This window comes from Juglans regia, chromosome 1 (genome assembly GCF_001411555.2).
Source record: "Juglans regia cultivar Chandler chromosome 1, Walnut 2.0, whole genome shotgun sequence".
Classification (NCBI taxonomy): domain Eukaryota; kingdom Viridiplantae; phylum Streptophyta; class Magnoliopsida; order Fagales; family Juglandaceae; genus Juglans; species Juglans regia.
The window spans coordinates 25,405,343-25,417,982 of record NC_049901.1 but is presented as its reverse complement, the minus strand read 5'-3'; the positions used below and the strand labels follow the sequence as shown (position 1 = coordinate 25,417,982).

Sequence of the window (12,640 nt, the reverse complement as noted above, 5' to 3'; positions counted from 1 at the left end):
GTCATGTTAAGTTAAGTATGCCATCTGTTACATGTATTGCATGTCATGTAATATTCATTGTCACATGTTATGTCACGTTACGGAATATTGTCTGTTACATGTATGCCATGTTATGAAATGTTGTCTGTTACATTTATGTTTCAAAGTATGTCATATTTGTCGTCTCACGTTCATGTAACATTACGCTACATCAGGACTTCCGTATTTTATGTCACGTTCATGTCACGTCACGTTACGAAATGTCATGTATGCCAGTTAAGTTATTCATATCAATCATGACCCTAAGCACTAGGATGAGGTAATATCCTAGTGGAACTCCTTTGTTCATGCTGGAGTGTCTAAATAGGTATGAAATTTCCTGAGTTGTCGAAGTACAGTCAACAGGTTGCGAATGGGGTCTAATTAGCTGGTCACCGGAGCGTACTAGGCACTAACACTGATTGTGCCACACATTATGTTACGTGTGTCTACAGCAAGTGTGGCACAAACAAATAAGTCATGGGGCCGCAACAACTGTGGAGCATGAAGTATGGGGCCACAACAACTGTAGAGTATACACTATGTGAGACACAGCAATTGTGACACGTTTTATACGTGGGGCTACAACAACTTTGGAGTACGTATTAATACACTCACAGCTGGTATAGAAACCTGTGATGTGATGCGGTAATCACCAGGGACACACGGCTCAAGGGGACCTGTGTAGCACCCATATGGTCACTTTAATGATTAAGTCTATTGAATAAGATTCCAAGTTTATGCATTTCACATTCAAGTCATGTTTCATGTTATGTTATGTTCAAGTTTACGTTCATGCAATCATGGTAATCCCATGAGACAAGAATATGTTTCAAGTTCATGTTATGTTATGTTCACGTTCACGTTATGTTTCAAGTTCACATTTATGTTATGTCATGCTCAGGTTCATGTTATGTTCAAGTTCATGTTCAAATTATGTATGTTCACGTTCATGTTATGTTTCAAGTCCATGTTATGTTTTAAGTTCACGTACATTTCATGTCACGTCAAGTTAAGTTTAAGATCCAGTTCAAGTTATGTCAACTCATGCCATGTTATGTCGAGTTACGTTATGCTTATTATTTCATGCCATGTTCTGCCAGGATATGTTATGTTTTCTATTGATTTGATTATGCATTCATACTTTTACTGCCATGCATGCCTTATTAACTTGTGTGGAAGTTTCCTCTTAACTTGCTGAGACTTGTAATCAAATCTCACTGTGGTAGTCTCAACTACCATTTCTCCCGAATGGTAGATCTTGTTACAGGATTAGAAGGAGAACCGGGAGTTGACCAACTAGAAACGGTCGACTAAGCAACGAGGCGACGTAGATGTAGTTACCTAAGATTACTACTTGTATTTGTGGAATTCAATCTCCAGCACTCTTTTGTTCACAACTATTTTGAACTAGTGTTGTGATCTCAGTTCTTTAGTATGTCATTATGTATAAAATATGTTTTAAGTATTTGAAATATTTGAGTTTGGTGCATAGTATTGCTAAAGAAAAAAAATTATCTGCTACGAATATTGCATAATGCTAGATGCATGTTAGGAATACTGCATCTTATATGTCATGGACGGGGGGCAGGTTACCTTGTGTTGCATGTCTCAACGCTTCAAATATCCGTCCGATCCCAAGCGGAATTTGGGGGTGTCACAGTTACACCAGATTTTTTTGGAACAACTTGGATTGGGCTAACCCATTTGCTATCAGCAATGGGATAGATATGCCAGTAACTAACAATTTCAAAACTTCTTTTTTTACCACTTCTTTCATTGTGGGGTTTAGTCTCCTTTGTATCTCTCTAGAGGGTTTTGAATCCTCTTCCAAATATATTCTATGTGTGCAAATAAAAGGACTTGTACCTTTGATGTCAGCAGTGAACCTGCCAATGGCTGATTTGTATTGTGCCAAAATTTCCAGCAACTTACTCTCTTGGTTAGGGGTTAGGAGTGAATAAATCACTACTAGAAATGATTTTTCTGGTCCAAGGTAGGCATATTTCAGCTTTGAGGGCAGTAGCTTTAATTCCAGCACTGGGGCCTTTTCATTGGAGGGCTGTGCCGAGGCTTGTAATGCTGTAGTGGCTCAAATTTGAGCTTCCACTGCATCTCATTTGAATTTTCTGCAGCACAAAGAGACGAAAATTAATTAGTAGATTTAATTAAATCAAAGGAGTCTTATAAATCCTCCCAATGTTCATCACAATTGTAATTTAACAAAGAGTTTTCAGCAAGTAAGGATTCCAATGCATTAACTTCTTCAATGTCTTCAAGTTCTTGAGGTTGCCTGCATAAATTGAAAATATTTAGTTCTAAAGTCATATTTCCAAAGCTCAACTTTAAAGCACAACTCCTACAATTAATTATAGCATTAGAAGTTGTTAGGAATGGTCTTCCTAAAATCACAGGTGGTGAAGAGTTTGAGTGGAATGACAACTTCATATCCAATACCACAAAATCCACAGGATAATAAAATTTATCTACTTGGACCAAGACTTCCTCAACTATATCCCTAGGAATTTTTATGGATCTGTTGGCAAGCTGCAAAATGATTGAAGTGCCTTTTAATTCCCCTAGCCCCAATTGTTCATACACTATAAGGTAGCAAATTAACCCCCGAACCTAAGTTTAGCAAGGCTTGACCAATCTTAGAATTTCCAATGAGACATGAAATGGTAGGTGAAGGATCCTTGTACTTAGCTGGTGTGTGGTTTTGAATAATGGCACTAACTTGCTCAGTGAAAAAAGCCCTTTTTTGCACATTCAGTTTGCATTTCACATTGCATAAATCCTTTAGAAACTTAGCATAAGCAGGAATTTGTTTAATAGTATCAAGAAGTGGAATGTTAATCCTAACTTGCTTAAAAATTTCTAAGATTTCAGCATGCTGTTTTTCTTTATGCAAAGAAAGCAAACGATGTGGAAAAAGTGCAGGTATGGGACATGCATAATTATTTGAATCTGAAGTGCTTGGCTCACCATTAACTAGAGGAGGGTTAGCTTTTTTACTTGAATTTCCTGCACTATGGGCAAGGATATCCATAACCATATCATTCCTCAAAGTTGTAATGATTTTCACTGATTTCACATTGGCCCCTTCACCATTATTTTGAGATGGTTGACCTTGCCCTTGTGGATTGAGTTGGGGTTGAGCTGGGAATTTGCCCTTCTCTTGGTTACTTAGAGTAGTGGTTACTCTAGTGAGGGTCCCTCCAATATCGTTAATAGCCTGGGCATTTTGGTGGTTGATTGTGGTCTGACTTTACATAAACTATTGTAGGCTAATAGTTGTCTTCCACTCCCCTTTTCTACATTGGAGGGGCTGATTTGCAAAATAAGAGGGTCCCGAGCCTTGGCCAGCTGTTGCATAGGGGGTATACTGACTTTGTCCTTGTGTAGATGGCCCAGATTGTTCATTTTTTCCAGCTGAAATTTGGATGACTTCTTCAACCTGCATTGTAAGTATTAGAATAAGGTCTTGAAAAATGATTAGAAATCATATGCACAGGGTTGAATTGATCAAGCAAAACTTCCTTAAAAGTAGGAATTGTTGGGCATGCATTAGTTACATGCCCTGGGTCCTCACATATGTTGCATTTTTCAGAAGTTGAGGGTAGGACTTGCAACTGATTGACTTTCTTAAGCTCTATGGACTCTAACTTCTTAGAGATTAATGCAGGCCTAGCATGTAAATCATCAGATTCTTTCAAATGATATTTTCCACCCCCACTTAAAGATTTTTGATTTTCCAATCTGTCATAAACCTTAGAAACATCCCATGACTAAGCATTTTCAGACAAACAATCAAAGTATCAAATGCCTCCAAGTGTTGTTTATTAAAAATTTCACCACTGAACATGGTTTCCACAAATTGTCTCATTTTTTGTTGTAAGCCTCATAGTAAAAACTTATGATCCTCCAATTCTCATGTCCATGACGAGGACATGCATTTAATAAGTCTTTAAAACGTTCCCTGCAGTGATAAAATGTTTCTATATCCTTTTGACCAAAATTCATAACTTGTCTTTTCAAGGCATTCGTTCTATGTACGGGAAAAAATTTCTTTAAAAATTAAGCTTGCATTTCTTGCCAAGTCCCAATGTATCTTGACCTCAAGGAATTCAACCATGTCTTAGCCTTGTCTTTTAAGGAAAATGGAAACAATTTTCATCTTATGACTTCTTCAGTGCATGTTCTATCCATGAAGTTGAGCAAACTTCTTCTAACTCTTTGATGTGCAAATAGGGGTTTTCTGATTCCATGCCATGAAAATGTGGTAGCAATGGAATCATCTCGGGTTTAAAATTAAAAGCATTTGCATTAAGAGGCAAAATGATGCAAGAAGGGGTGCTAGTCCTAACAGGTTGTAGATACTCTCTAAGTGTCCTGTTTTGATTTACCATTTCCCTATCATGATGTTCACCTTCAGCCATGATGCTATCTGTATCAAATGATGCTTCAAGAGACAGTGATGCAGAGTTAAAATATGCTAATGATTTTGTCTTAACCAGCCGAGATGTTTGGTCTCTGGACTAACCAGTCATACACACAAGTGCAGAAAATCAAAGGCAATGAAAAATAGACAAAGAAAAGGGAAAAATATCATATATCACCCAGGCTGTGAAGAGGTTCACAGCTCTATAAACACCCTCTCAGCGTTTAGAAAAATACTCTGTTAACACTAATTGTCTCTGGCAACTGCGCCAAAAACTTGACTTCGTCTAAAATGTTATTCCAAGTGTAGAAGTGTCAAGTTGTATCAATGATAAATCCAGGATCGTATTCCACAGGGACAAAGGGTTATCAAAGCATTTGTGAGATTTAATTAGAATGTATGATAATTTATGAGAAGGGTGAAGAAATAAAATGAAGTATAAAATTATTCCTTTTTGTATTTTTTTTATATATGTATAAACAATGAACAAAATGGGTTTTAATATATTCACAAAGAAAGATTTAATGAAAATGGAATATATGGTTGTACTTTGAGGATCTCAATTTTATAAATCTTAAAAAGATGGATTAAATCATAAAAGGAATAGCTGCTGAAAATTTTAATATTCTAAAGGATGAAAAACTATAATTCCAATTCCTACAAGTAACAAATAGAATTTTTAAATAAAAAGCTAAAAATATTAGTTCCAAAGAAATGATTTAACAAACATTTGGGTCACGGTTTTAGGCTTCCTTTGCTCCTACACTCTACAAGACTTTTGGGCACTACGTATCTTCCATTAACCCAATCAAGGAATTAACAGATCATAGATTAAAAGCAGTATACACCCAAAGTACATGTGCCGGTTCTTAACACAAAATATCCTGACTAAAGCATCAACCAATCTCACTATAACATTTGGCTAATAGAAACCTTGATTAATTCAAGGGTCTGTTGTGCCTCATGTCAACAAGAGAATCTATCCAACTTTCTATTTCCCAAAATTTGGTCTCAAACACAGCAAGGTAAGAAACTTGAAATCTGCAGAAATCTAGCAAAAATGTAGATAAAAGAAAGTGTTTACCGTAGCCCAACTTGTAAAACTTAGCCAATCATCCTCATAAAACAATAGAAAGCTCAAAATAAAATAAAGCCTAAAATGCCAAAATCGCCACTCTAAACCAAAGCAGGAAAAATAAAAATTTGGAATGCCCAAATAAAATAAAAACTAGCTTGAATATATATATGAAGAATTGCCCCTCTGCTTGTGTGAATCCTTCATGCAAAACAACCGTGCCTCCAATTTGACGCCTGCATGTCCCAGCTGCGACTCCCATTTTCATTCGTTCCACTCGCAATCCATTCTTTTTCTTTTTGCCCAGAGACCACTTCGGGCTGTATGTTTTTTTTCCCCCTCCTATTTGCAACACATGAGGCATGCTCTTGATTTTCATGGGCTTCCTCTCATGGGCCTAAGTGCTTGTACGTGGGCTTAAGTGCTTGATGACTTCCTTCTGAATTTAATTTTTTTTTTTTTGATAGAAGAAACTGATCTCATTAAGACATATGTCCAATTACATGAATTCACAAACAGAAAACGAGTAAAACAATTACTTCATTTCTTTTGTGACAATAGATGAGATACATGAGGGGCATGTTTCAAGATCATATCGATCCTCTGTGCATTCCAGGGCAGATTTGGCTAGGTGATGTGCTGCCATGTTAGCTTCTCGGAATGTATGCACCACTGACCAGCAAGCAAAATAATTTAGTACCACCCTTGCATCTTCCACCAGGCAGCCACCCAAACTCCAGTTCTTTGAATGATGGTTCATTAAATCTACTACTTGCTTTGAATCCCCCTCCAACAAACATTGTGTTATGCCAAGCTCTTTGCAGAAAACTGCTGCTAGGAGTATGCCATAGGCTTCAGCATCGAAAGGGGTTCCTTTGAAGGATCTGTGTGCCTGTAGGCTTCCAATCAAACAACCTTGGTGATCTCTAATGAGCACTCCAATTCCTATATGCCCTTCCCTTTGATTTACAGCCGCATCCCAGTTGACTTTAAAGGAACCAGTTTCAGGCTTTGACCACTTTGGAGTCCTTACATGAGCTGTGGGATTGACAACTATCTCCTCTGTGAGTGTAACACCCCGTATTTTAGTGTAATTTTTTTCTGAAGGATTTTTATTATTTATTCAAAAATTTATCCTCTTATTTTAAAATTGGTTGGATTTTTAGTGAGTTTATTTCTATGATTTTAATTTGTTAATTTGGTGAAAATTATTTTATTGTGTGCTTTCTTGATATTTATTTATTGTTATGCATTTAAATTACTTTTAATATTTAAATTAATCACTGGGTGATTTAATTATTTCAATTTGACTTTACCATTACGTTTAAATTATTTTATTTAACTTATGGTTTTAAAATCGTTTCCGTTGGATCATTTTCGTGACCCAAGTTATAAGGATTGGATCTCATTTCTTTCCCTACATTTTTCTCTTTCCTTTTTTCTTTTTCTTCCTTTTCCTTTTTTTTTTCTTCTCCTGGCTGGTTCCCGCGCGCCGAACCCCCTCCCTCTCTCCGTCTGATTCTTCCTTCGCCCCTAGCGCCGCCGTGCGCCGGCAGTGGTCGTCACCGCCCGGCTTCCCAGCACCCCCACCCACCGGCGACCTCCCCCTCCGATTTCCAGCCCCAGCCGCGCCACCGTTAGCCTCCACGCACCACACGAAGCCGCGGTATTCCTTGCGCCGCCGCGCCGCCGCGCCGCCATCGCGCCACCTCCGGCCACCATCTTCTCACCACATCATCCTCGACCTCTTGGCAACCCTTTGGACCCAACCCCAGCTCCGATCCGTCACCGGTGAAGCCCCACCAAGTCCATTTCCGATTTATACGTTTTTGGCCTTAAACCACCATTTGCACCGTCATCCACGGCAAACCACCACCACCATTGGCTTCACCGACCTCTCTAGGCCCTACCCTATCATTTTGGGGTCTTCGTTTGTCTCCGTTGAAAAGTGGGTATTTGTGACCCACGGCCACAGTGTATTTTACACTGTGGTGTTGCTCAGATGTCGCCTTTTTTAGTTTCGTGATCCTTCGGAAATCATTATATAGCAATGTAAGTATTTTTTTCAAAGAATTCTCGTGAATTTAATGTATTTTTACACTAGCACATTACACTGTATTTTAATTGCTGGTTGGTTTTGCCGGACTGAGTCCGAGGAGTAACGGGGTTGATTGGATTGGGTGATGGAGTTGTTAGTATGATTGGTTTAGACTATGAGATTTGTTGGCTGTTCGGGTTTAAATATTGGTGTTTTGTGTATGGCGTGGGTTGTGGTGGATATTGGTGATTTTATGAAGTAATGATATACTTTGGGATTATGAGGATTTTTAAGTTTTGAGAAATTAAGATAGATTATTTTAGAAGCTTATGCTTAAATATGGAAATCCGTAATTGGTTGAAAACTTACGGAAATTGTGTGATTATTTTTTTATAGGTGGCGATTATTAGTCGACTCAACATTTTTTGAAGAAATTTCTGAAAAGCTAAGAAGTCCAGGTAAGCGGGGTTTATATACTAGTTTTGCATAAAATAAATGAAAGGAGGTTGACTTTGAGAATAAATGTGTTTATTTTTGAAAGAGATGATCTGAAAACAACCTCAAATGTTTATTCTGCATATGCATAAATTCTATATAAAGGAAAATGTTTTTCTGTCATGACTAGTGTAGACATGAGCAAGTTTTGTGTACTTTATTTCTGAACTATGTAAAAGAGCGAATATGAAAATCTGGAAGTTTTGTTATGAACAAATAAGAATATTTTGTTTATGTTTATCTCGAACATGTGAAATGATCTGAAGCCTTTCAATGTTTTGTTTTGATATGAGGTATCATCTGAGAATCTTGGCATGATGTTCTAATTCTGTATATGATTGTAACCGGATTTTCGATGAAATCCGTTCTGTTTCTGTTAAGGCCCAGCCACGGGTATAATGGTGGTTTATAACCCTACCACGGGGGTGAAACATGGTATACGGCCCAGCCACGGGTATAATGGTGGTTTATAACCCTACCACGGGGGTGAAACATGGAAAATGGCCCAGCCACGGGTATAATGGTGGTTTATAACCCTACCACGGGGTGAAACATGGAATATGGCCCAGCCACGGGTATAATGGTGGTTTATAACCCTACCACGGGGGTTAAACATGGTATTGTCTCGATGTGATATTAGTGTTGGTGTTGGAGGTTAATTATCTTTCTTAAGTTTGCTTCAATGGATTTAGACGGTTTATGGATACTTATGTTAATGTTATATTATTTCTAGTTGTTATTTGAGACATGAAGAAGAGTTGATTTTATTTGGGTTGTTGGATTGAATATTGGTAGATGAGTTTATTTGATTTATTTAATTGAAGTATATACGTTCGATTTGAGGTTTGGGAATATGGATAAATTCTTGAATTTGGAAGTACTCTAGCCTTGTTAGAGTTGATTATCAGGTTTTATGAGTTAACTCTCCGGACCCTCGGGGTCGGGGTGTTACAGTGAGAGTTTCCCTGTATGCTACCAGTTCTGCCTTGGCCAGTTGGTGGAGAGCATTTGGATGTTTGAAGTCTTTACCATGAAGAGTATGATTCCTTCTAGTCCATATGCCCCTCATAGTAGCTGCCACTTCTTCAAGTTCCTCTAAACTAAGGATCTCTACCATTCTTGACCAGATATCAAATATTAGATCACTTTGAAAGGATAGTTTTTGCACCTTTTTTACTCCCTGACCCCACACATCCTTTGCAGCAATGCAGCCCCACAGAACATGTCCAGAAGTTTCAGGCTCTTGCTTACAGATCAGGCATGAACTATGTTCCACTACTTTCCTCCTTCTCAGATTTGCTAGAGTTGGTAGGGCCTCCTTGCATGCTCTCCATAGAAACATTTTGGTAGCAGGGGTTACTCTCAACTTCCAACTAGCCTTCCAAGCTTGTTTTTCATTAGCTTTGCTTGATGTCTCCCCTTCTAGTCCACACTCCAAACTTTTGTTGAGGTGATAACCACTCTTGACAGTATATCTCCCATGTGTCGTAAATTGCCAGACTAACTGGTCCTCTCTCCCCCCAAGACTAATTGTTATTGATTTAATATCATCAATTTCCTGCTGGGTGAAGAGTTGTTGGAGAAAAGGTTCCTTCCACTGCTGCACTTGGGGATCAATCAAATCACAAACCTTTTCACACCAACAATCCCCATCTCGAATGGACTGAATCTTATATGGATGGGAGAAGGGCAGCCATTTATCTGACCATATATTTACTTGTTTTCCATTCCCCACCCTCCATATGAGACCTTCCTTTAAGAGCCTTATGCCTGCATGAATACCTCTCCAGGCAAAAGATGGCCCTATCCCCACTTTGGCTTCTAAAAGCCCCACTTTGCTGAAGTACTTCTGCTTAAGAACCCTGTCAACCAGAGAATTTGGGTTTTGTAAAATTCTCCAACCTTGCTTGGAAAGTAAGGCTAAATTAAAGCTTCTCAAATCTCGAAACCCAAGCCCTCCCATGTCTTTGCTAAAACTGAGTTGTTTCCAATTAACCCACTGAATTTTGGAGCTATCTTCATTGAAGCCCCACCAGAATTTCCTGAGTAGTTGAGTTATTTTGCTAGTGATGGAGGCTGGTATCAAAAGCATGCCCATGGCATAGGTAGGTATGGCTTGAAGGACTGCTTTGAGGAGAACTTCTTTCCCTGCTGCAGAGAGAAATTTATTTTTCCAGTTTGTAACTCGACTCCATGTCCTGACAATTAGAGAATGGAATGATGCCACCTTTGCTCTTCCCACCAATGCAGGTAGACCCAAGTATCTTTCAAAAGAGCCCAAAGATTTTACTCCAGCAATCTCCAAAATTTGTTTTTGAACTGCTTGGCCATTTTTTTTGCTGAAAAAAATTGAAGATTTGTCTTTATTTATCACCTGTCCTGAGGCCTTCTCATATATATCAAGTAAGTTGAGCACATGTCTAGGTTCCTCAGTTGAAGCTTGGCAGAAGAGCAGGCTATCATCTGCAAAGAATAGGTGATTCACTGATACTGAGCCTCTTCCAATAGGGATTGGGGTCAAGAACCCACAGCCTTCAGCTTTGTTTAAAAGGGCAGTGAGGGCTTCTGCACATAGAATGAAGATGTAGGGGGATAAAGGGTCACCTTGTCTAAGGCCCCTTGAGGGCAAAAAAGACCTTTGAGGCTCACCATTAACCAGTATTGAGTATGTAACAGACTGAAGACAGGTCTGAATTAAGTTAATCCAATGTGGAGGGAACTCCATCTTGGCCATAATAGCTTCAACAAACTGCCACTCCACCCTATCGTAGGCCTTACTCATATCTAATTTCATAGCCATAAAACCTCTTTTGCCTTTCATTTTTGAGTTCATGGTATGAAGGATCTCATAGTTAACTAGTGTGTTATCAGAAATGAGCCTCCCGGGTACAAATGCACTTTGGTTATGGGAAATGAGCTTAGGCAGGATGGCCTTCAGCCTGTTTGCAAGGGTTTTGGAGACTATTTTGTACACCACATTGCACAGGCTAATAGGTCTATAATCAGAAACTCTCTTAGGGTTTTTAATTTTTGGTATGAGGGTAATGAAAGTGTCATTAACCTCCTTAAGAGATCCACCCTGGTTTAGGACTTTGAGTGCGAAATTACACACTTGTTCACCGACTACCTCCCAGTGCTTTTGATAAAACTGAGCTGGGAAACCATCAGGGCCAGGAGACCCTAGTGGGTTCATATGAAAAATAGCCTCTGTTATGTGTTCTCTATTGAAAGGGATCATTAACCATGCCTTCATCTCCAAATCAAGTTTTGTTTCCATAGCAGACATGCAGTTTTCAAAATTTGAGGGATGGGTGGAAGTAAATAGTGAAGAGAAGTAACTTGTGAACACACCTCCAATCTTTGCCTGCTCAGTGACATACCTTCCTTGTGAGGCCTCAACCCTTTTGATGGTATTGGTCTTTCTTCTTTGACTTGCCTGCATATAAAAGTAGTGGGTATTTCTTTCTCCATGCTTAAGCCAGTGTTGCTTTGCCCTTTGGCGCCACTTTAGGTCATTTTCTATCAAGGCAGATACCACATCCTCCTGAGCTTGTTTCATGGTAGCTAAGTGACTGCCCGAGCCAGTTTCTTGGAGGTAACCAATGTTTTGTATTCCCTGTGTAATGTTCCTGGCCTGCTGTTTTTTAGTTTGCTACTGCCAAACCAGTAACTCCTGTTTGCAGGCATCTATTTGTCTCCTCAGAGTGCTAGCCTCACTACTTGGTCCATTATCTTCCTTCCATGCCTCACTAATGACCTTTTTGCAATCCTCCTTTTGTTCCCATGCCATTTCACATCTGAAACACACTTGTCTTCTCCTTCTTCCATTACTTGTTCTGCATAATTCAATGAGGAGAGGGGAATGGTCAGATTTTATTGCTGCCAGGGCAGTGCATGAGGCATGCCTGAAAAGATCATTCCATTCCTTGTTTCCAAAAGCTCTGTTTATCTTTTCCTTTGTGAATTCCCTTCCAAGCCTGTTATTGGACAATGTAAAACTGAGTCCCTAATAGTGGATGTCATTGAGGCCACAGTAGTCTATTGCTTGCCTAAACTCCTCAATTTGTTTATAAGGTCTGCTTCCTCCTCCCATTTGCTCCTTTGTGCAGTATCTCATTAAAATCTCCCGAGCAAAGCCAGGCCATGGGGCTGGAAGGTTTAAGCATCTTCAAAAGTTGCCAACTCCCACTTCTTTTTCCAGTCTCTGGATGGCCATAAAAGCCAGTAAATTGCCATGTTAGTCCACTGTCATCTTCTTGGATCAGTGCACTGATATGCCATCTAGAATAGTTAATCACTTTGACATCCCATTTATCTTTCCATAAAAGTGCAATACCACCACTTAATCCCACACAGTCCACTGCAAAACACCCATCCATCGTTAAATTTCTCCTGATCACTTCCATCCTTTTATTTCTACTTTTAGTTTTCACTAGGAAAACTAAATTGGGACACTTTTCCTTAGCTAAATTTCTAAGGACACTAACTGACCGAGGGTTCCCAAGCCCTCGGTAGTTCCACACCAAGATACTCATTGATTATGGCAGGGCTGGAGACCAACCTCTGCCTGAGC

The 12,640-nt window shown here is 39.2% G+C and overlaps 1 protein-coding gene across 1 annotated transcript; it reads right to left on the bottom strand.

The window, feature by feature from the left end:
• Positions 1–3,295: 3,295 nt before the first annotated feature.
• LOC109000433 lies at positions 3,296–11,626 on the bottom strand. Its single transcript, XM_035690503.1, has 4 exons — positions 9,020–11,626; positions 4,425–4,556; positions 3,594–3,806; positions 3,296–3,475 (listed from the first exon to the last, which is right to left on the bottom strand). The coding sequence occupies exons 1-4, from the start codon at positions 11,624–11,626 to the stop codon at positions 3,296–3,298; spliced, it is 3,132 nt and encodes a 1,043-aa protein (XP_035546396.1).
• Between the last annotated feature and the right edge of the window lie 1,014 nt (positions 11,627–12,640).

Bases quoted from the DNA above. Each gene is read 5' to 3' on its own strand.
- LOC109000433 (XM_035690503.1), bottom strand. From the start codon at position 11,626: ATGAAACAAGCTCAGGAGGATGTGGTATCTGCCTTGATAGAAAATGAC. The intron at 4,557-9,019 runs GTAACACCCCGA...ATGACTGGTTAG, and splicing joins CATACAGGGAAACTCTCACT to TCCAGAGACCAAACATCTCG. The intron at 3,807-4,424 runs GTAAATCAAAAC...GAAAATGCTTAG, and splicing joins AACATCATGATAGGGAAATG to TCATGGGATGTTTCTAAGGT.